The sequence below is a fragment of the Mustela erminea genome, chromosome 3 (assembly GCF_009829155.1).
Source record: "Mustela erminea isolate mMusErm1 chromosome 3, mMusErm1.Pri, whole genome shotgun sequence".
NCBI classification, from domain to species: Eukaryota; Metazoa; Chordata; class Mammalia; order Carnivora; family Mustelidae; genus Mustela; species Mustela erminea.
In genome coordinates this window covers 30496411-30524324 of record NC_045616.1, presented here as the reverse complement: position 1 = coordinate 30524324, position 27914 = coordinate 30496411, and the positions used below count along the sequence as shown (strand labels likewise).

Genomic DNA, 27914 nt, shown 5'->3' with positions numbered 1-27914 from the left:
TCTAAAAGGTACCTGTTGAAAAACAAACCTTTGGGGGTGCCTGAGTGGCTCAGTAGGTTAAAGCCTCTGCCTTCGGCTCATGTCATGATCCCAGGGTCCTGGGATTGAGCCCCACATCGGGCTTTCTGCTCTGTGGGGAGCCTGCTTCTTCCTCTCTCTCTGCCTGCCTACTTGTGATCTCTGTCTGTCAAGTAAATAAAATCTTTAAACAAAAAAGAAAGAAAGAAAGAAACAAACAAACAAACAAACCAACCTTTGGCACCTAACCAGTGGCTAAAATTTCATCAACGGTTTTATACTTTACTAGTTTCTTTAAAGACAATAGACAATTAGGGAAGAGTCAAAGTTATGTTTCTCTGAGTAAAGAACATTCCATTAATAAGTCAAAGTCTTTGGTTATTGGGTTTGAGAAACTTTGCTTCCCTGTTTGAGAAAGAGAGTGGGTGGGAAAATGAGAGAGAGAGAGTGAGAGAGAGAGCATGAACAGGGTGAGGGCAGATGGAGAAGCGGACTCACCCTCTGAGCAAGGAGTCCTGGGGCTCCGATCCCAGGACCCTGGGATCATGACCTGAACTGAAGGCAGAAGCTTAACCAACTGAGCCACCCAGGCGCCCCTTTGCTTCCCTATTCTATTTGGCCCACTCTTACCTCCAGAGGACAACTGACCTTCCTCAAACTGGCAGCCAGCGCCATGAGGACATCCACACAGCCTAGCAGCAGCAGCTCGAGAGGGGAGCAAGTAGAGTTAGCCATCATACCTACGCTCTGGCCATCCCCGATACCCTTCTGTTTTTAACCGGCAGTTCCTTCTTTTCCATCCTTCATTTGAGAGTTGGGGCCTCTCATCATATCCCCGGCAGATGATAACACAGAGTGGTTAGGCGGTCCTGAGACCTGGATTAATAGTATCCTATGTCACTGTCTGTATCTAGTGGTCCTTAATTTTTCCTTTATGTGGATTGTTTAGAAAACATTACCTAATCTATTACCCTGGGTGGCAAGAGAGAAAATACTCCTTTCAAAATGTCAGGGGCAGCTACATTTCTGCATTTAGAACCACGACACCACCACCACAGAAAGCAGCGAGGGAGAATTTGAACAAATCGGCTGCCAGCTCTCAGCCTTCCCTGCCATAGTACATTTACTATTTCCAGGTAATACTGACATCAACAGAAGCAGCAATAAATCCTTTAGTCCAGAAGGGAGACACCGTGTGAGTCTTTAGTCATTTATTAATGTCAATGCTTGGTATAAGATTCAGGAGCCCAACTCCCCTGAGGACCTCTAGATTCTTCCAGCACGAATTACATTGCATATGCAGGAAAATTGTCTTAAAAACCTGGTCTGTGGTCACAAGGAAAATTGGTTGGGAAAGGATAGATAAATAGGAACTACCAAGCCTTCTGGGGAAAACAAAAAACAAAAGTAGTGCAAAGCACACGTCCTACCTACTAAGGGAAGGTAAATAATATTAGCTGCCAATGATAAAAGTCAGTTCTTTGACCCTTGGTTATCCATAGGAAGTGAGCCGATCAGTGTCCTGTTTTGAATATACGTCACATGTGGCCCATCTAGGGACAATGTACTGAATTTCCAATGACACACCAGGAACAGAGTGGAAGATGTATTTTGAAATGCAATTCCCTTCCCCCTGTGCCAAGGCTGTTGATAGATGACAAGAAGGAAAGAAATGAAGAAATGAATTTTTCTTACGGAAATGTGCTTATCAACATCATCATCATTACTGGCTATCTCTTAATGTCCCACTCTGTACAAATATGTTCAAAGACCCTTGATATAATTTGAGCACAGGCTTGAGAACGTCTAATGGAAGACGGTGTAGAGACAACCAAAAGGAAGCAGGAATAAATAACCTTTAAAATCCGTCTCCAGCTCTAGGGTCTACTGTTCTGCTTGCTAAATTTAATATAAAAGGGAAAATGTCTGCCCTTAGGCAATGAATACTTTAGTTATAAAAGCACAGCTGAGGCAAGCATCTTTAACTTAAAAAAAAAAACAATTAAAAATAATATTGGGCAGCTTATTATTTTGGCTTGTCTAAACTAGATATATGAAGGAGATAACCAAGAGGGTTGACTTAGGGCTAAAGAATTCAAAGGATAGTTTAGGGCAAGTGTTAAAATGAGTGTTAGAGCAAAGAAGTGTTAACTGAGTTTCACTTGAGCCTGAGACTGATGGGGTTGGGGGTGCTAATGTTTACAGTCCACAGAGATTAAGATTAAAAAAAAAATAAAAAGGCTTGTCTTTCTCAGAAGGCAGAGATGGTATTTTGGATCAATTTATCTTTCTCTTACAAGGTATATTAACGGGTCATGTATTCAGTAAGCCCTTGGTAGTTTCTAATTTTTTTTTTTAAGATTTTATTTATTTATTTGACAGACAGAGACACAGCGAGAGAGGGAACACAGCAGAAGGAGTGAGAGAGGGAGAAGCAAGCTCCCTTCAGAGCAGAGAGCCCGACGTAGGGCTCGATCCCAGGACCCAGGGATCATGACCTGAGAGGAAGGCAGTGCTTAACGACTGAGCCACCCAGGCGCCCTCATAGTTCCTAATTTTTAAGTACCAGATTGAATGGAGATAATGCTAATCTGAGCCTGTGCTCTGTGATGGGAAGTATCACACATATCCTTTGGTTGGCATGCCCATAGGTTCTGTCATATTTCTTGGCTGAAAATCAGCCTAATCAAAATGGAAAATGCCAGGCAGGAAAAATACACAAACAGGAATACAAAAAATTATTCTGACTTCAGCTTCTTAGCAAGAAATAGAACTATATTATGTTTCATTCCTAAAAAGTTGGTATTTTTCATTTAAGTTTTTTAATATGTTGAAGCATATTATTTTTTTCAAAAATTTTATTTATTTGTCAGAGAGAGGCAGAACAAGCACAAGCAGGGGAAGCGGCAGACAGAGGGAGAAGCAGGCTCCCTGCTGCAAGCAGCCCGATGTGGGTCTCAATCCGAAGACCCTGAGATCATGACTGGAGCTGAAGGCAGATGCTTAAGCGACCATGCCACCTAGGCATCCGCATATTAATTTTTAAAAAGGTTTTATTTATTCACTTGATAGAGAGAGCATAAGCAGGGGGCGTGGCTGGAAAAAGGAGAGAGAAAAGCAGGCTCTCCACTGCACAGGGAGCCCAATGTGGGGCTCAATCCCAGGATCCTGGAACCATGACCTGAACTGAAGGCAGATGTTTAATGACTGAGCCACCCAGGTGCCCCAGATCATATTAATTTTCTAATGTTAAACCAAACTTGGATTTAAGAGACAAACCCAACGGGATGCCTGGGTGGTTCAGTCAGTTAAGTGACTGCTTTGGACTCAGGTCATGATCCCAGGGTCCTGGGATCGAGCCCTACACTGGGCTCTCTGGGCTCTCTCTCCCTCTCCCTCTGCCTGCTGCTCCACCTACTTGTGCTCTCTCTCTCTCTATCTGTCAAATAAATAATAAAATCTTTAAAAAAAAAAGAGTTAAAAAAATCTTAAAAAAAAAGAGACAAACCCAACGTAGCCGTAATACTTGATATCTTATTTATCATTGAAATTGGTTACCTAGTATTTTGTCTAGGATTTTGTATCTCTGTTCAAAAGTAAAATTGGCCTTGTAACTTTTCTTTTACTGTTCTTGTCACATTTTGGTATTAAGATTATGTGTGAGTCTATATGAGATGGAGTTATTTGGTTTTGAATGTGAGGTAGACCTTCACAGGGAAGCTGTCTGGGTCTGTAGTGTTCCTTGTGGACATTTTTTAAATTACTGTTTTAAGTTCATTCTTAGTTATAGAACTATTCAGATTTTACACTCCTTAATAAGTCAGCTTTACTAAGTTATATTTTCCTGGAAATGTCCTTATTTCTTTCAAATTTTAAAATATATTGGCAAAAAGCTGTTCATATAATTTTCTTTTTTATTTTATTTTATTTTATTTTATTTATTTGACACAGAGAGAGAGAGATCACAAGCAGGCAGAGCAGCAGGCAGAGAGAGAGGGGAAAGCAAGCACCCCGCCAAGCAGAGAGCCGCACTCGGGGCTTGATCCCAGGACCCTGAGATCATGACCTGAGCCAAAAACAGAGGCTTAACCCACTAAGCCACCCAGGCGCCCCATACCATACCATTTTCTTTTTGTTCATGTCTGTAGCATCTATAGTGATGTCTTCTTTGCATTCCTAATACTGGTCATAACAAACCCTGATTTGGCCACCTACCCTGCCTAAAATAGTGTAGGCTTCGCAGGATGACACAATCTTGACTGTTGGGCACCACCTTTTTCTTGCCTTCTTGAAAAATTTTTCATTCCATTTTTTAAATCTATAGGTTTGAGAATTAAACATTTTCTTTCTAGGGGCACCTGGTTGGCTCAGTCAAAAGAGCATGGGACTCTTGATCTCTTGGTCATGAGTTCGAGCCCCACATTAGGTGTAGAGATTACTTAAATATATAAATCAATAAACTTTAAAAAACCACTTATTTTCTATTTTAGTGATTATGATATAAATTATAACATCCTTAATTTATTAAAATCTAAAGCTTATCAATATATTTATCTATCTCTGGACAATATAAGGACCTTAGAAAACTTGAAATCTATCCATCCCACTCCCAACTTACAGGTTACTATTATTTTATATTTATTTTCCCTAAAGTCTTTATGACAAAGTAATATTGTTTTTACCCTGTTTATTTATATTTAACCATATTTACCACTTTCCTTATTCTTCTTTCTCTCTTGCAACTCAAAATATCTATCTGGATCCACCATCATTTTGCTTGAAATGTATCCTTTAGAATTTCACTTAATGAAGTTCTCCTCTAGGGTTATGTTTGTCTTCAAATGTCTTTATTCCATCTTGGTTCCTTTTTATTTAGTTATTTATTTAAGATTCTATTTATTTATGTGACAGACAGAGATCACAAGTAGGCAGAGAAGCAGGCAGCAAGAGAGGGGGAAGCAGGCTCCCTGCTGAGCAGAGAGCCAGATGTGGAACTTGATCCCAGGATTCTGAGATCATGACCTGAGTCGAAGGCAGAGGCTTAACCCACTGAGCCACTCAGGCGCCCCCTTGGTTCCTTTTTAAAAAAAGATTTATTTTATTTGAGAGAGTGAGAGAGAGAGAGAGTGCAAATGAGCTTGGGAGGGGAGGGGCAGAGAGAAAATCTCAGACTCCCTACTGAGTGTGGAGCTCAGCAGTGTGGCTCCATCTCATAGCCATGAGATCATGACCTGAGCCAAAATCAAGAGACAGATTCTCAACCAACTGAGCCACCCAGGTGCCCTCCATCATGGTTCTTGAAAGATACTTTTGCTCGTATGGTATGTTGTTGTCACTTACTTTTTCTCAGTACATAGAGGACAAGGGAATGTCACTGTTTACTGCCTTCCATTGTTCTCAAGAGTGTGCTCTCAGCCTAAATGTTGCTCCTTTGAAAGTAATCTGCCTCTTGAAAAGAAAAAAAAAAACTTTTTAGATTTTCCATTTGTCTTTGGGTTCTACAGGCTCACTATGTCTAATTATCTAACTATGTTACTTGATTTTTTTTTCATTTTTTCTGCCTAGAACTCATTAGTATTCAGAATCTACTGATTAGTGTCTTTTATCAGTTTTCAAAAATTCCTAGCCATTACTTCAAATGCTGCTTCTGCTTCATTCTTTCTTTCCTCTCTTTCTGAGAATCCAATTCTGTTATGTTAAACTTTCCCGACTCTTAGTCTTTCTCTTATATTTTACATTTTATATCTCTTTCTTCTGTGTTTTCTAAATAATGTCCTCTAACCTGTCTTGTATTTCACTAATTCTGTCTTCATCACTAACTAATTTGTTGTTAAGTTTAATTAAGTTTTTATTTCAGTTACAACATTTCTCATTCCTAGATGTTCATTTGGCTCTTTGGTTTTCTTTTGCTAGCTTAGATTTTCTTTCTGAACACAGGAAACATAACTACTTTGTATTCTTTTTTTTTTTTTTTTTTTTTTAATTTTATTTTTTTTAAGATTTATTTATTTATTTGACAGAGAGAGATTACAAGTAGGCAGAGAGGCAGGCAGAGAGAGAGAGGAGGAAGCAGGCTCCCTGCTGAGCAGAGAGCCCGATGCGGGACTCGATCCCAGGACCCTGAGATCATGACCTGAGCCGAAGGCAGCGGCTTAACCCACTGAGCCACCCAGGCGCCCACTACTTTGTATTCTGAGTCCAATAATTTCAACAAATGAAATCTTGATTTTTTTTTCTTCGAGTTAATTCTTGATCATGGTTTGTAGTCTCCTTTTATACTTAGTAATTTTAGATACTGAATTTTCCATATTCCTTGGAAAGTTATTTCTGGATATCCTTTCAGAACCGCTTTACATATCTCTAAGGCAATTTCATTAAGAATACTCCAATGGTAGTATACAGATTAGTGTACTTGTGGTTCAAACTTACACAGAGGATACAGACCTCTATAGTAGTCTACCTTTTGAAGAAGAAGGTATATCTTATTACATTCCCCACCTGAGCAGTCCTTGGAATTTTTCTTCTGTTCTCAGGGCCCACATAGTCATGTAATCAAAAGTTTGATTTTACAGATTCAGACAATACTTTCAAGGTAAAAGTGGCTTGATGCTCCGGGTTTCCTCATTCACTTAGATTTTAGACTCAGAAGGCTTTACTATTTGCTAGATATAGATATGTGATAAAGGAGGACTTAAAATATAGCTGTTTCAGCTTTTTAAATTATTTTCAGCTATAAAATACATCTTGATATCTAATTTTACTTGTTATGGAAATAAATATTTGTTCTTTGATTATTCTACATGAATTGCGATTATGTAAACTATATACTCACAAGTGGACCATGACTACTTTCTTTTTTTGAATAATTTTCTGTTTTCCCTGGGATTGATAATTTTTTTTGTAATTTCATGTTTAGTTTTCCATGTCATGAATTCAGTCTCAAATTCTCAGTCAGTTATCTAAATATCCTCACAGTAATTTAAGATGCATAAAAATTCCATCAAGTTTAGTCTGAAAATGGGGTGCTTAGGTGGCTCAGTTGGTTAAGTGTCTGCCTTCAGCTCAGGTCATGGCCCCAGGGTCCTGTGATTGAGCCCCACATCAGGCTCCCTGCTCAGAGGGAAGTCTTCTTCTCCTCTCTCATTTCCCCTGCTTATCCTCTCTCTAGGTCAAATAAATAAATAAAATCCTTAAATAAAAATTTAGCCTGAAAATATTTTTCTGGGACTTTCTGATCTGCTCTAGCCTAGATTGGTTTCAATGACCACCAGTATGCTTCATTTCTAACTTGTTTTCATTCCTTGTTTCATGTTTCCAAGTATTTCTCTTCCTAGGTTATCTTGGAGGTCTAATAGATTTTGAAGAAATTAGGCATGGGAAGTCAATTTTCTGAGACTTTGCACTCAAAGTCTTTTGCATGAAAACACTTATCTCCTATCCTTACACTTCATTAATAGTTTGGTAAGGAATTCTAAGTTGGAAACAATTCTTCTTCAAAATTTTGAAGACATTCTTCATTTAATATCTGTTACTATTTTTGAGAAGTCAGAAGCCGTTCTGATTCCAAATCATTCTTATTTGTCCTGTTTTGTATTTCCTCTCTGTAAATTTGAAGAATATTTTCTTTGTCTCTAGTGTCATAAAATTTCGCAGTGATTTGTGTCCTTATGTTTATGGTAAGTGATACTTGGTAGGCCTTTTCTTTTTTTTTTTTTTTAAAGATTTTATTTATTTATTTGACAATTAGGTAGAGATACAGGCAGAGAGAGAGAGAGAGGAGGCAGGCTCCCTGCCAAGCAGAGAGCCCGATGCGGGGCTCTATCCCAGGACCCTGAGATCATGACCCGAGCCGAAGGCAGAGGCTTTAACCCACTGAGCCACCCAGGTACCCCTGGTAGGCCTTTTCTATCAAGAAATTCACATCCTTCAGCCGAGATATGCATCAATGGATGGATCCATGAATGAATGAAGAAGATGTGGTATATATATATACAATGGAATATTACTCAGCCATCAGAAAGTGTTAATACTTGCCATTTACATCGATGTGGATGGAATTGGAGGGTACTGTGCTGAGTGAAATAAGTCAGTTGGAGAAAGAAAATTGTCATATGGATTCACTCATAAGGAATAGCATGGAGGACCACAGGGAAAGGGAGGGAAAACTAAATAGGAAGAAATCAGAGAGGGAGACAAACCATGAGAGACTCTTAACTCTGGGAAACAAACAGGGTTGCTGAAGGGGGCGGGGGGAAGATGGGGTAACTAGGTGATGGGCATTAAGAAAGGCAAGTGATGGGACACCTGGGTGGCTCAGTTGGTTAAGCAGCTGCCTTCGGCTCAGGTCATGATCCCAGCATCCTGGGATCGAGTCCCACATCGGGCTCCTTGCTCGGCAGGGAGCCTGCTTCTCCCTCTGCCTCTGCCTGCCATTCTGTCTGCCTGTGCTCACTCTCTCTCCCTCTCTCTGGCAAATAAATAAAATCTTTAAAAAAAAAAAAGAAAGGCAAGTGATATGATGAGCACTGGGTGTTGTGTGATAAATTATTGAACTCTACATCTGAAACTAATGATGCACAACATGTTGGCTAACTGAATTTATTTATTTATTTATTCATATATATATATATTTTTAAAAGATTTTATTTATTTGACAGAGAGAGAAAGAGAGAGAGATTACAAGTAGGCAGAGAGAGAGGAAGCAGGATCCCTGCCCAGCAGAGAGCCCGATGTGGGGCTCATTCCCAGGACCCCAAGATCCCTGAGCCAAAGGTAGAGGCTCAATCCACTGAGCCACCCAGGTGTCCCGGTTAATTGAATTTAAATTAAAAAAAAAAAAAAAAAGAAACTCATATCCTTCATTTTGCAAGACAATTTCATGGGCTATTCTGTAGATGATTCCTTCTCTACTGTTTTATTTGTTTACTCTCTCTCTAGGACAGCTATTATCTGAGTGGTAGACACCCAGCACCAGCCCTCTGATTTTCTCCTTTTCTCACGCATCTTATATTTCTTTCCTTTTTTTTTTTTTTTTTTTACGATTTTATTTATTTATTTAACAGAGAGAGATGCAGCAAGAGAGGGAACACCAACAGGGCGAGTGGGAGTAAGAGAGGGGGAAGCAGGGAACCTGATGCGGAGCTCAATTTCAGGACCCTGGGATCATGACCTGAGCCAAAGGCAGATGGTTAACGACTGAGCCACCCAGGTGCCCCCATCTTATATTTCTTCGTCTTTCTGCTCCCCTTTCCGGAAGACATTCTTATTTTATTTCCCATTCTTTCTCTGTTGAGTTTATAATGTGTGCTCTATTTTTTCCAGGGTAGATTTTAAAAAATGTTTCTTTTTATCCTTTTCTTTGTGTGTGAACACAATATATTCTCCTGTATTTAATATATTCAAAATATATTAACAAGGGATTATTTTGAATGTTCTCCTTGCAGAATCTCCATTCCACTTGGATTAAGTTTTTCTACTTGTTTTGGTCTCTATTTTCCCTTTTAGAGGAATCCCTCTGATGTCTAGCGCTCCCTGGTTGTTTGATCCTATGGGCCATATAACCTATTCCAGATCTAGGGTCACCATTCCCAAAACTATGGCAGTCTATTGAGCCCAGGTAAGGAAACACTGATCTATGCCACCCTAAAGGGACGGGAACTTTATCCGATCAGGCAGAGGCAAGAGTGAAACAAACAAAATGGCTTTCATAAGCCCCACCCACTTCCTTCCTCAGGTTTCCTCCACAACTCGAACGCTCCTTCATCCCACCATGGTCCTTCAGGACCCTTCCAGTGGCTCCTCCTCAATAGAGCCACTTGAAGTAAAAAAAATCAGGTCATATTATTAATATACAGTATAAATGACTGATAAGACTAAATATGTTTTCTGTATTTGGCTTTTAGAAAAAGCTAAACCAAAGGAATAGACTCTCAGGGTATATATTGGTCAGCATTAAAGCCAATCAGCAGAAAGGTGTGAGAAAACAGTGAGTTCCCTTAATAAAAACAAACCTCTTATCCTACAAGGCTGGCATCGGATGGAGAATCTCCACAACGGATGATGGAGCAGAGCATCATAATCCCAACTGCGGTTCTCCATGAGACACCTTCCCCTTCAGGATTTCCCTCTAATTATCCCTCCAACCATTCCCAGGCCACAGAGAGGCAGAGCTGTTTCCCTTTGGAAACGCGTGGTTCAAGAATGGACAATTCTTCTTCCTTAATATCCCAAACAGACCAAAGTGGCAGCATTCATAAAAGATTTTGCAACTATCTTGGGGCACCTGGGTGGCTCAGTGGGTTAAGCATCTGCCTGCAGCTCAGGTCATGATTGCAGGGTGCTGGGATTGAGCCCCACATTGGGCTCTCTGCTCAGCGGGGAGCCTGCTTCCTCCTTTCTCTCTCTCTGCCTACTTGTGATCTCTGTCTGTCAAAAAAAGAAAAAGAAAAAGAAAAAAAACTTAAAAAAAATACATTAAGAAAAAAAAACCCATCTTGGAGATAGGAATTCTAAGTTTCTGTTAATACAGCAGAGAAAAATAGAAAAGATCACAGTGGTGTGAGTTATTAGAGCAGTAATTAAGCCAGGAGTCCGACGTCTCGTCTAGCCCCAGCCACACCAACTAACTATGTGGCCTGAGAATTATTATTATTTAACCCTTCCATCTTCATTTCCTCATCTATTCTACACAGAGGGTAAACCAGAGTATTTAACAGACCCTTTGGGCTGTACTGTAATTCAAGGGCCCAATTTTATCAAAGGACTCTAAATCTTAAGTCAGATAAATCAAAGAAAATACACCACAAATACCAAGGGACAAATCTGAAACAGTAATTAGTTTGCATTAAGATTTATCTAGAACTGACTGATATACATCCAGAAAATGAGAACAAAATAAATATACAACATATCAGATTAAATTCTGCTTCAACTAGAAGCAAAAGTGTTTTTCTTGTAGATAGCAAAAATAAAGGCATCTACTGGAAACCATACCAAATCCTTCCAAAACAACCATAAAAATTAACTGATTTAAACAGTCACTTACTAATGCCCTTTCGTTTATGTTCTCCAATGAACTTGCAGTAGACTTACAAGATAAAACAGGAAGCAAAACAAGCCTTCCTGAGCCTTTTGTGATTATAATGTTGAGTGACAGATTCTCCAGAACGAACAATGGACAATGAAATAGTCTGGCCAAACTAAACACTTTCTGCCAGCAGACTGAGCCCTGATCTCAGCCAAAGAGTCATTTTTACTCCATGAAAAATATCTAAAATTGTGCCAAGTTGTATCACTGCCACTGAAATTGGAATGGCTTCAACATCCCATAAAAACAGTGACACTTAATGAATTGCTTCAGCTAAATCATGCTGGAGGGAAAAGAGATGAACAATCTCATTGTGTTTTATGTCCTTCAAAAGATACAATCAACGCAGGTTATCAGGGGAGCCCCTCATGCCAGGATTACCACCTGAGACAAGCACACCTGGATCCCCAGGAACGTTTTGTTCTGTGCTGGATAAAATGAAATAACTAATGGGAATGGCGCTAAAACAATATATTCAAAAGGAGCACCGCCAAATAGATGGAAATACTCATAAAGGACAAAATCAGGAAGTAAGACAGGTCAAGTGTGCACTACCTGAGACATTGTTTTCCAAGAATTTAGACCACTGCAGAATAGCATAGTGACGTACGGGATGTAATAATGCGCAAAAGAAATCCAAACTATTAAATATCTCAAGAACTAGCTGAGAATCTGGTGATCCTGTATATACTTGCTTAAAAGTTGAAAAAAGAAACATACCAGGGGCATCTGGGTGGCCTAGTCTCTTACCACCTGACTGTTGATTTCGGCTCCAGTCATGATCTCAGGGTCGTGAGATCAAGCTCTGCCTCAGGCTCCACACTGGGTGTGTGGACTGCTTGAGATTCTCCCTCGGTAACCCCCCAGCTTCTGCCCCCCTTCCTCTCTCTTTCTAAAACAAATTAAATTAAATTAAAAGAGATACACCTGTTTTTTTTTTTCTTCTTACGTTGTCCTGTAATTTTTCCTGCCCTCAGTGACTACAGAGTGGAGAGATGATAGTGAACGTACTACAAATAGAATTTGACATCTTAAGTGCAGTATTTAAAGTTCAGACAAAGAACAGCCAAATAAACACAAAGAATCAAAGTTCAAATACACCCAACAGAGAAACATTTTCAGTCAAATAAATAACATACATGTGACTTGATTGTTTTCCCTGCCTCGGATGATGTCAAAGTCATTTGTTATCTTTGATTTCATTAGCTGTTTTGTACTTAAATTTTAATAGTGGGTTCAGTTACCTGAGACCCCACAAAGCCTCAAATAACCAGTGAGGACATAGCTTGGTAGGGGTTGGGGAGAAGGGATTTATAATATTCTCTCCCATTTCTTTGTTCAGAAGATCTCTTGGCCTCTGGTGGTTACCAGAAGGGAGGTGGGAGGGAAGCCGGGTTAAAGAGTGATGGGGGTTAAGGAGTGCTTGTGTGAGGAGCACGGTGATATATGGAAGTGTTGGATCACTCTATTGGTACACCTGAAACTAATACTACACTCTATGTTCACTAACTGGGACTTAAATTAAAACTTAAAAAAAAAAAATAGGAAGGGAATTCCTTCTTCAAACTACAAAATTTTGGCAAATCAGTATAGTATTTCGTAATGCAATAAAATTATGTACTTACTGGAATCATAAAAAAAAAAAGAATGTGAAATGATATCTATTACTTAAAAACTTTAGAAGCCTATGCTAACTCCCAATTTAGGAGTAAATTAAATAAGCATGTTGTTCACTCTGTGACATAGGGCTGAGGGTATGTGAAAAACTGCCACCACCCCCACCAAAGAAACTTCTAGAAACCCTCACCTGGAGCTAAAAACCACAGTGACTCTAGTTTGGTTTTATGCTAACTGGGCAGTACTTTTACCAATGAATCACTCTCCTGAGTGATTTTATTTCAAAGGCTCTGTGTTAATTATTAATTGCTCATACAGAACCCATAGAGGATTTAAACCATTTTTTATTTTCTTAATTCACCACCCAGAACCCTACATACCAGGGATAATGCAGCTGGATTGGAAAATGCCTTCATGTCTCACTTAACCTGTTTCAAGAGTTTAGAATAATTTTGATATACACAAAAGGAGCCCTAACGATATTTAAAAATAACATTCATTCTGGAAATACTGTCATGTGTCAGGACTAGACAGGCTTGATGTATATTAATGACGTGTGGTTTTAATTTTTTGAAGGCAAGAAACTAAACTAAAATTCAGGGAGCTGCTTATTTATTTTTTAAAATCTGCCAAGCAATCGATATCTCCTTACATTTTTCCCTTAGGCTTTGTGGGTTTGGAGATCTTCCTGTCTAAACTATATGTTCTTTGATCTCATCTTTTACTTTGAATTCCTGTTAAGGAAAAGTCCTGCTATTAGTTTGTCTGAGACACTTCAGAACTTTATATGTTCCTGCTGGACCACAGGGACGGCTACCAGAGCAGTAATGAAGGCTGACACATCAGGTGGGAATATAACCCAAAGAAAGACCAATAAGGGGTCTTTTGAAGATACAGGTTATTGGAAACTGTGCCCAGTGTTCTAATCCTAGCATAAATTAAATGAAGTTGTATTAATTAACAGGTCTTTATGTCTGCTGTCTTAAACAATGTTTTTAAACCATAGGGATTTGATTCAAATAAGTCTTTGGCTCTCTGAGACCTGACCAGAGGAAGAAAAACAAGTGCCCCCAAAGATCTGAAAAGCCCAGGCTTGTAACAACCTCATTAGGCAAGCTTGAAGGCTTTTATCCGCTCTCCTCAGGCAATTCGGTGCTTTTTGTTTCCAGTGGTCATCACCCTAAAGCTCTCTTTCACATAATTCACACATTTGACAAAAATATGTGGAAATCGTGGGTAAAGTTTAAAGCTTGGTTGAAGTAAAAAACTGTTTATTTAAAAGGGCGTGTTTAAATAAAGTCTCCATTGGAATTGCTAACATATATAAACACCTAAAGCTAGGATTTTTTTTTTTTAAGATTTTATTTATTTATTAGAGGGATGGAGAAAGACCACAAGTAGGCAGAGCGGCAGGCAGAGGGAGAGGGAGAAGCAGGCTCCCCCACTGAGCAGGGAGCCCAATGTGGGGCTCCCTCCCAGGACCCAGCGATCAAGACCTGAGCCGAAGGCAGTTGCCCAACCAACTGAGCAACCCAGGGGCCCCAAAGCTAGGAATTTTTAACCCCAGTCTTTCCTAATCACAAAGAAAATAGAAAAAACTTTAAATCATTGTTTTTAAAATGTGATTTAATTTTTTTTCAATTTAAAAATTTTTTTAAAAGATTTTATTTATTTTATTTGACAGAGAGAGAGAGATCACAAGTAGGCAGAGAGGCAGGCAGAGAGAGAGAGAGGGAAGCAGGCTCCCTGCTGAGCAGAGAGCCCGCTGCGGGGCTCGATCCCAGGATACTAAGATCATGACCTGAGCCGAAGGCAGTGGCTTAATCCACTGAGCCACCCAGGCGCCCCTCAATTTAAATTTTTAAATGAGGAAAATTAAATCACAAAATTTTGAAATGAAAATTACAAATAATTATAATAAACACTTGTTTTCCACTGTAAATTAGGCAGTATACACAAAACCTCATACCTGTTTTTGTGTAAGGTATGTTGTTGTTTGCTGCCAAAGGGGCGGGATTTCCTAACAGGACTTGCCCTCTCAGACGCTGGGGACCATGTGCCTGCAATTTCTGGGACTGGCCTCTGGATGGCAGTGTTATTTTTAGTTGGCATCTTGATGACCAAGACCGTTTTTTAAGGTGCAGGTGACTCAGAATCATCTCTTTCAATAAGCAATGTCCTAGTGTTCTCAGCTCATTATTAGCTCTGTGGCATAGAACAAGTCAAGAAATTTCTCTGAGCCTTAGTATCCTCCTCTATAAATGGAGGATTCTATTCTAAACATGGCAGGTAGCCATAAGGATTAGGGAGGATAATGATAATTATAGGAACACTATTACTTATTGATAAACCTAATGTGAATAGGCACTGTGTAGGAACTTTACAAATGACATCTCACTAAGTCCTTCCAACTACCTTATAATGCAGGTATCACTACTTTATCTTTAGAGATAAGAAAACCGAAGCTCAGAATAATCAAGAATGTAGCCTAAATTCCATAGTAACTCAGTGGTGACCTGGAATTTATATTCCTAGCCTATGATACAAATAAATGCCTAGCAAATTGCCTTGTGCACAGTAAATATTAGTAATTTTTAACTGTTTTTACTGTTATTGCTGTAAGTATTTAATTTTATATAGCTGGTGCCTGAAGGACATAAAAAAACTTTTAAATATTATTTCTCTCAGAGGACTTAACATAGACATAAAAATCTATTATGATCTAGCTGTTCAGATATCTTAATTTTTCCCCAAAGTATATTTGAGCAGAGAATGCAAAGGCAAAGAGAAGATTGGTAAATGGAAAGTTTATGGTCAATTAAATGTGTGAAATGCTATCTATTTTGTTCTTCTCCTGGAGAGTCACAAGAAATATTAGCATATTAAAGACTCAGAGACGTCTTGCAGTAAAGGAAACTATTAATCTAGTTTAATCCAAAGCTTTCCAATGTATTTAACAAAGGAATTACTTCTTCACATAATATTTATGACCATCCTTTGAAACCAGTGCTCTGTGGAAAACATTTGAGAAAAATGACTCGATCGAAATTCCTCCTCCAAGTAGAGCATGTAATGTTTTGATGGCTCTTCTTTTTCTGCCAACTCCCCGCTGTGGATGTGCTGGGAAATGTCAGAACTGACAATAAAGTCCTTCCGGCACTTAACTGTTACACCCAAGTGTGTCTCAGGCTTTTCTCACAGCGGTACAACGTTCCCTCTACTTCTCTCCATATTGCAGCCGCAGGTAGCATCCCAAAGCTTTCCTGAAACTCCAGCTCACAGTCTTCTTAGCTCTCCTTATGCACCTTCGGCACCATTCAGTTGCTTCTAAAGTTCTATTGACTCTATGGGGTGCCTGGGTGGCTCAATGGGTTAAAGCCTCTGCCTTTGGCTCAGGTCATGATCTCAGAGTCCTGGGATCGAGCCCCACATCAGGCTTTCTGCTCAGCAGGGAGCCTGCTTCTCCCTTTCCCTCTGCCTGTTGCTCTGCCTACTTGTGATCTCTGTCAAATAAATAAATAAAATCTTAAAAATAAAGTTCTGTTGACTCTAGCTTAAATTTTATTGCTATATAATTTGTCGTGTGCTTTTCATTTCACAATGAAATGGTAAGTTCTTTGGTATCTGGAACCATGCAATGTGCGGCCGTGTGTCCCCAAAAGAGCATGGATATCGTGCTTTGCGCAGTCAGTCATTCAACGAATATGCACTAAGCATCTCTAACAGGCTGAGCTTGTTCCGAGTGCTGGGGGTATAGCAGTACCCCTGAGAGGTCATCAGCAGTCCGCTCTGGTGGAACTTTTATAGTACTGTGGGGCACACATAAATAAGTCACTGGGTAAGTACATAAGAGAATATCAGAGAAGAAGTTGTATGGGGGCACGCCTGGCTGGCTCATTTGGTTAAGTCTGCCTTCAGCTCAGGTCATGATCTCAGGGTCCTGGGATCGAGCCCTGCATAGGGCTCCCTGCCCCCTGCATCCCCCTGTCCCAGGGCCACGTCTCCTGTCTCCCCACCCCCGCCCCACCCCCGCCTGTGCACACTCTCTCGCTCTCGCTCTCTCTCAAATAAATAAAAAAAAAATTTTTTTAAAGATTTTGTTTATTTATTTGACAGACAGAGATCACAAGTAGGCAGAGAGGCAGGCAGAGAGAGAGGAAGGGAAGCAGGCTCCCTGCCGAGCAGACAGCCCCATCCCAGGACCCTGGGATCATGACCTGAGCTGAAGGCAGAGGCCCCAATCCACTGAGCCACCCAGGCGCCCCTCAAATAAATAAAATCTTTTTAAAAAAAGAAGTTGTATGAAGCAAAAGGGCATGTGAAAAGGACTCTAAAGAAGGAATATTTAAGCTGAAATCTGAATAACAGGAAAGGGCCAGTCATGCAATGAAAAGGTCAGAAAGAAGAGTTTAGACCAGAGGAAAGGTCCAGGGCAAAGGTTGAAGGCAGGTTCAGTTTGCTTAGTGGGAGGAATAGCAGGAAGGTCAGTGGGGGCTGTAGCATGCATAATTAGGGCAATCAGTATGATAACAGCTTAGCATGATGGGTACGAGCCAGGCGGCAGTAAGGAACTTGGATGACATTTTAGGGGATACGGAAGCCACGGAATGCTGCAGACATCAGAACAAGCTGAGCATGTTTCCATAATGTTAGGAGACCACTCTGACTGCAGGATAAAGAACGAAACATAGGGGGTCAAGGCAGGTATCCAGGAGGCCAGTTATAGACTATTTTTGTCATTGAACCAAGACATGATGGTGATTTAGATGAGGGGGTAGCAGGAGAGCTAAGGAAGGAGACACATTCTGGAGGTACCCTGACAAAAGAGACAGCAGGACTTGCTGGCTTAAGCAAACTAGAGGAGGGTCCTATATGGGGGTATCTAGGAGATCAGTGATGCTGGGAGGAAGACCGAGGAAGGGAATCAAGAATTCTTCTGAGCATGTTAGGCATGAGAGGTCTATAAGACATCCAGAAATATGGGTCACTTTTACCTGATTCGGAAGCTCACCGGAAAGAGCAGGGCTAGATCCATACATGGGAGTCACTCACACAAAAACAGACTGTAGCCCCAAAGCCCCTGAGAGACCAACACTAAGGAGGGGAAGCCAAAATGGTGGGCAGGACCCCAGGAGGATGTGGTGTGGGGAAGTCCAAAAGAATGAAGTACTGCTGCCATGAGGGAGTAGATCGCTGAGGAAAATGCCAAAGATCCAGAAGAGGACGGAGAAGACCCCTCGAGTTGGTCCCCACGGAGGCGGTCGGAGCAGGTTCAGTGGAGCGGTGACAACCAAAGCTGGAAGAGTACGTTGAAGGCCTTTGGCCTTTGGTGAGGACTGGTAAGCATTCAGTGTAGACAAACTTTTCGAAACCAGCAGGTGTGAAGAGTAACAGAGAAGGGAGGCAGGAGCCAGGAAAGGGCTCCCCCAGCCCCCCGGGGTGGGAGGAACTGCACTTTCTGTGCATAGAGCCAGAAGAGATGATTAACAACGTGGAAAATAGAGGGATTCTTTGTTTAATTATTGTAGATTTTTCAATGTATTTGATTCATCCTTAGACTGAACTGTCACAGTCGACAGGGAATAAAACTGAGTGGTGATAACAATAATGTTAGCTTAACCTGTGTTTTGTGCTTCTTATGGGCTAGACACTGTTTTATGTGCTTTTTATAGATATTAGCTTCTGCATTCCTCCAAATAACCGTAATTGTTCTAACACTACCCTGGACGAGGACATCGAGATATGGAGACGTTGGGTAACTTGTCCAGTGTCACGGAGGCAGGAAGCGACAGAACCCAGATTCACACTCAAATGATCTGACTCTGAGGCTTTCACTACCAGGATAAGCTGGCACAAGCTTGCACATCTGCTGGCATTTCCTCAGTTCACGACCCGTTTTATGACTCACTGCCTCTCTGCTACCTCTTCTTTCTCCTGGGCAAACAGTTACAAAGGTTGGGAGGAACTCCTTTTCACCTCCTTAGGTGAAATCCTATGAGATGGCTTATGCAATTAGATACGGGTAGCAATTCTATCAAGAATGCCTCTTTTTTCTTTTTTTAAAAAGATCTTATTTATTTATTTGAGAGAGAGAGACAGAGTGAGAGAGCATGAGAAGGGAAGTCAGAGGGAGAAGCAGACTCCCCATGGAGCTGGGAGCCTGATGTGGGACTCGACCCCAGAACTCCAGAATCACGAGCTGAGCTGCAGGCAGTCGCTTAACCAACTGAGCCACCAGGCGCCCCCCAAAATGCCTCTTTTAAGAAAAAAACCTGCCCCCTTTAGAATATTTCTAAACATATACCACACATTAAAATACAATTTTGGATGGTGGAGTTTTTTTTTCCCCCCCATACAAGTATTCCTCCTAGAGACACAATAAATATTACTTCAGTGGCCACACGGGATTCACTAGTTGGGATGCACCACAGTTTACTTCAAATGTGTATGTGTGTGGGCTTATTAATTATATAAGAAGGCCATGTTCTTGGCAGAAAAATTAGAAAGCACAGCTTAGCAAAAAGAACTCCATTCTTTCATCTAATAAATATTACTGCATGTCCTTTATATGTCATGCAACTATTACAAATCATGCTTTCAAATGCTATTTAAAAGCATGAGGAAAATGCAAGGGATGAATTACAGGATACAAAACTATATAGAAAGTATGTGAACAATTAATAAAAAACAAATCACATATACACATGAAAGAGAAAGAGAGAGGGAGGGAGAAATCTAAGCAGTAGTTATTACTTCTGGATGTGAGGTATTAAGGACGATTTTTATTTTCTTCTGCTTGCCTTTTTAAAAATCCTATTTTTCTATAATAAACATATATTACTTTAATACTCAGAAAAAATGTTACTTCAAAAATTAAATATTTCTATATTATGCTGAGACCACATGCATTACCAGACATCTGATGTGAAGTTAAAATGGAATCCATTAAGATGGTAAGTCATAGGGGATATGAGGACACGTTTATTATTTCAATTACTCAATAATAGTGCTCCAAATGATTCTACTGCCAAGAGCATTATTCAGGTTGTGTGTGTGACTGTGTGTGTGTGTATGCGCGCGCGAGTGTGTTATGGGACACTACATAATTATCCATGCTAATTAGTATATATTTAACAAATGATGAACAATTAACATGGAGCTTTGTTTCCTGCCACCAGATCTACCTAGAAGAGAAAGAAGCAGAGAGAGAGAGAGATCCAGAAGATAGTTTTAAGGGGAAAAAAAAATTCCCTAAAATATAAGTAGAAAATTCAGATACTTTCCTCTAGCCCTTTGTTCAGGCTACACTTTCAGATGCCTCTTTCCTCTAAACTTTTCATTATAAAAAATTATAAATTTCCTCTCTCTCTCTCCACACACACACACGCACACACACACACATACATTTTTGAGTGCCCAGAAACATGTACAATAAGCCCCAAATTCTCATCACCCAGCTTCAATAATTATCAACATTTGTAGGATCTTTCTTTCTAATTTGCTTGTCTTGTGTTGGTAGGAAACAATAATACTTATGAACAGGAAAACTCTGTAGAAAACATTTTAAATATTAAGCAAACAAGGGGCGCCTGGGTGACTCAGTGTGTTAAAGCCTCTGCTTTCGGCTCAGGTCATGATCCCAGGGTCCTGGGATTGAGTCCCACATCGCATCGGGCTCTCTGCTCAGCAGGGAGCCTGCTTTCCTTCCTCTCTCTCTGCCTGCCTCTCTGCCTACCTGTGATCTCTGTCTGTCGAATAAATAAAAAAAAAAATTGAAAAAAAAGATTAAGCAAACAAGAGATGGACTTTGGGGGGCACCTGGGTGGCTCAATCATTAAGCACCTGCCTTTGGCTTGGGTCACAATCCCAGGGTCCTGGGATAGAACCTGGCATCGCATTGGGCTCTCTGCTCAGCGGGAAGCCTGCTTCTCTCTCTCCCACTCCCCCTACTTGTGTTCCCTTTCTTGCATCTCTTTCGTGTCAAATAAATAAAAAAAATCTTTAAAAAGAGAGAGAGAGAGAGAAATGGATTTTTTTTTTTAAAACCTTACGGCCCAGAGCTGCACTAATATTTGAAGACGTCCCCAGATTGTCTCTGAGGTCTGCTGATGCAGTCACCACCTCTCCCTCCCAGCGTGCCCTACCTCTCCAATAACTAAATGGCTACATATTATTATGCTTGGAAAATGGAAGAATGAAAACTAAAGAAAGGGGTAAACTCTGTAGGACAGAACTAGGGGAAACAAGAAGCATTCACCCAGGGAATGTGTGGCTAAGAAGGCAGCCTGGGGACGAGCCGGCAGCAGGCTGGGCAGGCCACTCCCGCTTACAGAGGGCACCAAGCAGGGCTCGTGGGGCACTACCAAAGTGGTTTGTACCTGGTTGTACCTACCCAAACTGTTGTCGCTGCTCGTGGGCCAGGACGCAATTCTATCCCGCAGCTTCTTCTTTTTACAGGAGTTGTCTGACTTCTCAGAAAGACCTACTTCCTCCTTCCTAATTTCTCGAACGAGCTGCATGCGGCACCTTGTAAAATCCTGAAAGGAAATCTTCCCATGTTCATCTGCACCCAGCTGGTTCATGATCTCAGCCACAGACTCCTCCATATTCAGTTGGCGACAGACCATCAACAAGTCATTTCTATGGGAGGGGTGAACAGAAGAATACTCGTTAGGAGAGACATTGAGTTGGAGAACGCAGTTAATGGGGGAGAAAAGTTTCTTGAATATATCCACACTGAGGAAACCTAGTTCCAACTTTATCATTGCTTCTAGAAATGTGGGAAGTATGCAAAAAGACCTCTTTCATTGGGTGATTCTAGACATGAACCCTATTTAATTATTTGGGAAAATGAGGCAACTCTGAATCCTTTGGTTCTCTTTTTTTTCCTGTCTCCTCTCTCCCTCTCTGTCTTTCTTTTGAAATCGATCAAGCACCTGACATCTCACTATAAGATAATGTTTCAGAACATCGAAAAGACATTGTTTCTACCCTTGGCAGAGTTTAAAACCTAGTCCAATTATAAAAAAACAGCAAAGACTTTAACAAGCTTGGTTTTCAGCTTTCTGGACCAATCAGTGAATTTTAGGACTTCTTTAAAAGCCTGTTTAATCCCAACTTTCATGACTCAGTGCTTGCCCACCTCAGGGTTTCCCTGATTTTCTCGGAGGATTTTCCATCTTCCCATCAGCAGTTAGCCCCAGACCAAGAGCAGGGGTTGAAATCCCAAATGTCCTCCAAGGACTAGGACACAAGGTAAATGTGTGAAATGGGTCCTTCTAAGACAGGCAGGGTTGGTCGAGTCTGGGGCCGGACTAAAGTATATCCAACTTTAATATGTTCTCAAATTTAAACAACAAACATAAAAATAATTCAAAAGGAACAAGAACAACAACAACACTATGCCGGCCAAGAGCAATTCTAGAGGACATCCTTTGGCCCCCGACACATAAGTCTTATTCTTTTCCAACTGCACTCCTTGGGGGAAACGTTGTGTTCAAATTGCTCCAACTTGGGCGTCTGGGTGGCTCAGTGGGTTAAGCCGCTGCCTTCGGCTCAGGTCATGATCTCAGGGTCCTGGGATCGAGTCCCGCATCGGGCTCTCTGCTCAGCAGGGAGCCTGCTTCCCTTCCTCTCTCTCTGCCTGCCTCTCTGCCTGCTTGTGATTTCTCTCTGTCAAATAAATAAATAAAAAATCTTAAAAAAAAAAAAAACCAACAAATTGCTCCAACTGGACATCCCTATAAAGGTCAAAGGATTACAGAAATTAAGAGCTGGAAAACACATTAGAAACTCGTCCATGGTCACAAACAAAGCTAACTAGTGCTCCTGTCTCAACACGCCACCAAAGTCCAATCATTTTGAGGACATGACTACTTTGATGTTTGCTGGTATCTGAAAACTCACCATGCCAAGTAAGACCAACTGCTGTCTTCCAGCCTTCCTTCACCCGTTCCCGCTCCTGGTCGCCGCTACTCTGTCTCCCGACTGTCCCCGGGCATGCAGAATTGTCATCACTTTAATATCTCCTCCTTCACTCCTTCTTCCTTTTCATTTCCCCTTCCCTGGTCCCCAGTGTCCAATTTATTATCAAATTGCTGCTGGTCCTGTCCCTGAAATGCTTTTTTTTTTTTTTTTAAAGATTTTATTTATTTATTTGACAGAGAGAAATCACAAGTAGATGGAGAGGCAGACAGAGAGAGAGAGAGAGAGAGAAGCAGGCTCCCCGCTGAGCAGAGAGCCCGATGCGGGACTCGATCCCAGGACCCTGAGATCATGACCTGAGCCGAAGGCCGCGGCTTAACCAACTGAGCCACCCAGGCGCCCCCTGAAATGCTTTTATATTTACTCTTAATTGGGTTTTTCAGGTACAATACACTAGTTTCTCCAACTAATCACCCAGCTTCCGCTTGCCATTCCGTTTTCAAGTTTCATAAATCTTTTGACACATAGCTACATGTTTTATTTCATCTTGTGTATATGTATGTGTACATATGTATATCATGTGTATATGCCTATGAGTATATATTTATATTTTTTATGTATATGGTAGGTGAATAAATAAACACACACATGAAAAGTAGGGGTGATAGATTAAATGATTAGTCTTAATTTTTCATGCCCTCATAGTAGTATTATATACCCATACCCTTGCCTTGGCCTCAGTACTAAGCACACTCATTGCAGGTAGGTCTTTCCTTATCCCTTTACTTCAGGCTTGACATAGAACTGCTTTGGTCCCCTAGAATGTTAGCAGATAGATGTTTATACAGTTGGGCTTGTCCCCTGCCACTTCTGCCATCATTGTGAAAAGAACAAACCGAGGTAGCCATTAACTGTCTAGTCTGGGCCCCAAGATGAGCCATCTCAGCCAACCTATAGACCAGTAGCTAAGAAGAGCCACTCCAGCTGACCCCAAGATGTGCAATCAAGGGTAAGTTCTTGTTGTTTCTGCCAATGAGATTTTGTGATTGCTCCCCAGCAACAACTAACCGGTACACTGGAACAATACTTTGTTTTAATGCATGTATATGATTATCTTTTTTACCCTTTCCTGAATACAGCCTAATATTCAGCTGGCTTCGTCTAAGACTTAGGGATGTCAGAGCCCCTGGGTGGCTCAGTCAGTTATCAGCTGCTTTTGGCTCAGGGTCCTGGGATTGAGCCCCACATGAGGCTTTCTGCTCAGCGGGGAGCCTGCTTCTCCTTCTGCCCCTCCACCCACTTGTGTGCTCTCTCCCCGCCCCTCAAATAGATAAATAAAATCCTTAAAAAAAAAAAAAAAGGACTTAGGGATGTTTAAGATTGCTAAAGAATAATGCAAATAGAAAGAAAGGGCCAATGTTCTAATATAAAAATTCTACATTCTAATATGGAAATTCCTTTTTTTATATTTTCAGATAATAGTCTTAACAGTTAGGTTGGGTAGAAAATAAAGAGGTTTTTTGGGGCACCTGGGTGGCTCAGTTGTTGACTGTCTGCCTTTGGCTCAGGTCATGATCCCAGAGTCCTGGGATCAAGCCCTGCATTGGGCTCCCTGCTCAGTGGGAAGCCTGCTTCTCCTTCTCCCCGCCTCCCCTGTTGGTGTTCCTGCTCTCGCTCTGTCTCTCTCTGTGTCAAACAAATAAATAAAGTCTTAAAAAAAAAAAGAAAGAGGTTTTCTAAACTCCAGAAGTTCACTTAAAAAGATGTTAATTAATATTTTCTGAATGGTAGGAAAATGGTGTTTTCACGCTTATCTTGCCTATCTGTATTTTGTAACCTCCTACAACACACTATACTACTTTCATAAATTACTATGTCATTTTTCAGGTTTTAAAAATGAGGATAATAATAGCACCTATCTCAGAGCATTGTTTTGAGAATAACGGACATAATGCATGTAAAGCACTTAGTTCCTGACATATATTAAGTACTCAATAAACAGTAATCATTATTACGATTATTTTATAATTATTGATCATAGATCTTTCACAACGCCCCAGTTTCATGATTAAGCCTTTAGTAATTAAGCACAAGTTGCTCAGGGGGAAAAGAGTGTTTATTGAACGGAGCGGACTCTGCCGCACTCAGTGGAGCAATCCGTCTGCAGAGGCTGCCCTCCCGCCCGGCCTGTGGCCCACTTATGGATTTGGGCACCCCGGTGAGAAACACAGCTCTGTCCAGGCCCGGGAAGCCTCATTCTACTCCCCCTACAACAACAAAAAAGGCTTAAATAAAGAATTTGTGTTCTAGGGGCACCTGGGTGGCTCAGTGGGTTAAGCCCCTGCCTTTGGCTCAGGTCATGATCTTGGGGTCCTGAGATCGAGCCCCGCATCAGGCTGTCTGCTCTGACAGAGCCTGAAGGAAGCCTGCTTTCCCCCCACCCCTTCTCTCTCTCTGTCTACTTGTGATCTGTCTGTCAAATTTAAAAAAAAAAAAAAAAAGGAATTTGTGTTCTAGAAATGTCAACTCAGGAGAGAATGTGTTACGATACATTTTTATTTTCTAAGTGTGGGTCACCAAGAGGTTGATAAAAAAGATGAAAAACAAAATACACTACCTTCCACGAAATAAAGTCAAGTTGTAATCTTTAACTAGAAGTACTAGTTTCTAAAAACTGAATGAAAGCGAAATTTTTTTTTTCAGCATAGAGATCTGGAACCAGCACTGACAACTGACAAACAGGCCGGGGTGGTGTGATTTAACCTCACAGATCAGGACACGAAGACTGAAAGTCACAGAGCTGCAAATGTCACTGGAATCCCTCTGATTCCAACACTCTCATGCTTTGCATTCTATCATCCAGCACCTTGGATGTCATTGATACCTAAATTGTGGCAGGTGAACACAAGTGAGGACAGCACTAATATGAGCAGCTTGATTATCAGTGGTCACTAATTAATGATCCTTTTATATCAAACCAGAGAGACCATCTCCACCTGAACATTATTATTACCTTCTATGTTAAATACAGATGAAATAATAAATTACATTTTGTTATCAACATGGTAAGTAACACAGAGAGGAAAAAGTTCCCAAAGCTCTCCTTTACATATCAAGAGTGGGAACTTGCTTCAGAGTTTTATCATAAGCCATTGGGTTCAGTTGTTTAAAATGGCTCTAGGGAATTCCACTCACCCATGACCACACCTGTGACCTCGCCCCTCTGCTTTGTATCTTCTATTCCTCTCTTCAATAGGTGGAGGCCATTTCCCTGTCCTTGCATCTGGGTTGGCTTTGTGACTTGCTTTGACCAATGGCATGTGCCAGAAATAACATTCTAGGATCGCTGAGTACAGGCCTTAGGAAGCCTGGCTGCTCCCACTTCCAGCTCACGTCTGTCCAGCTCCGTGCAATCCTGTGGCCCACTAAGACCCACAGGAGAGCTCTTCCTTCCCATGGCACTTAGCACCTACACCATTCACATGGGGCCCAAGTACAGCTGCGTGACAATTTTTGGGTAACTGTACTAAACTTGCATTTCTCTCTCTCTTTCTCGGTATTATTTTCACACACTCCAGTCTTATCTTCCCAATGTGACCACAAGTTCCTGGAAGCCCAGTGCTGGCTGTGCACCAGTAACCCTTAAGATCTGCCCAGATGTAGTGAAAAGAAGGGCCATCTGTACCCCAATGTTTATAGCAGCAATGGCCACGGTCGCCAAACTGTGGAAAGAACCAAGATGCCCTTCAACGGACGAATGGATAAGGAAGATGTGGTCCATATACACAATGGAGTATTATGCCTCCATCAGAAAGGACGAATACCCAACTTTTGTAGCAACATGGACAGGACTGGAAGAGATTATGCTGAGTGAAATAAGTCAAATAGAGAGAGTCAATTATCATATGGTTTCACTTATTTGTGGAGCATAACAAATAGCATGGAGGACATGGGGAGTTAGAGAGGAGAAGGGAGTTGAGGGAAATTGGAAGGGGAGGTGAATCACGAGAGACTATGGACTCTGAAAAACAATCTGAGGGGTTTGAAGTGGCGGGGGGGGTGGGAGGTTGGGGTACCAGGTGGTGGGTATTATAGAGGGCACGGATTGCATGGAGCACTGGGTGTGGTGTAAAAATAATGAATACTGTCATGCTGAAAATAAATAAAAAATAAATTAAAAAAAAAAAAAAAAGATCTGCCCAGCACCCAGCACATCACCCTCTACCCAGCAGATATCCAGGACGTCTGTTCCAATGGGTTGACTCATAAAACTCTCAGAAGTTGGAAAATGATCACTCTTTTGAAGGGAGTCCCCCATGGATTGGATATTTCCCCACATAAACCTCTTTGTATTTTCTCACAGACAGCCACACATGGGATGCTCAGTAAAGTATGAATGACCAGTGGCTACCATAAAAACGAACAACAGCCTTGCAGCCTTGGTGACAGGGCAGAATGACAGCTTCCCTTCTCTAGGCTAGGAACATTTCTCCAAAGAAGAGATACTGAGATCCTAAACAACAGTTGTTCACAACCAAGACAATGTAGTGGAGAACTACAGCAGTAATGCAGTACCTCACAGAAGGCACCTGCCTTAAATTTAAGAACCCCCACCAAAATTTTGTATATTCTTTCAGAAAATACATTCATTGATTATAGAAAATGTAGACAAGTGAGAAGAAGAAAACGCAAATCACACGCTGTCACTCTACTCAGCAATAACCACAGTGAAAGTTTGGGTAATGTCACAAAAATGCGGTGAACATTTTAGCCTCTAAATTTCTTCTAAATAAATAAATGTCCTCTTAGTCATTTTTTAAATTCACTTTTACAATTGCTCTAAAAGTGTTTTCGAATTGATTCCTATTCACGTATGCGTATCTTAGCTTCAGAGGATATCACCATGAGGCAAGAAAGGAACAGATTCCAGCTTATGACAGAGAAACTGGCCAAGTCAGATAATATTTAGTTCTGGAGAGAACACCAATCACCAGGCAGCAAAATTAAAATACGACTGAAGATCGATGATTCTAGCTCAAAATTGCATGTTTTCACAATGCACAGCTATTACTCTCTGTATATAAAAGCCTTTTGTGTCTTGGTTATTCTTCTCCCTTTAACTTATAAAGAAATTGAGTAGGAAGGGGAAATTCAGTGAAGCTATTTATCATTCAGGGAAATTCATAGCTAATGGAAAAGATGGGTTTACATCTCAGAGGCTCCGAGGCAGAGAAAAGAGTTATTCTTTCCCACAATGATACTAAATCCC

At 40.9% G+C, this 27914-nt stretch overlaps 1 protein-coding gene across 1 annotated transcript in view; it reads right to left on the bottom strand.

Moving 5' to 3' along the window:
• MCC (MCC regulator of WNT signaling pathway) overlaps positions 1 to 27914 on the bottom strand; it is a 433623-nt gene that overhangs the window by 327010 nt on the left and 78699 nt on the right. Inside the window, exon 2 of the mRNA XM_032335530.1 lies at positions 21114 to 21361. Coding sequence (XP_032191421.1) covers positions 21114 to 21361 — 248 coding nt within the window. The remainder of the gene's footprint in view (positions 1 to 21113; positions 21362 to 27914) is intronic.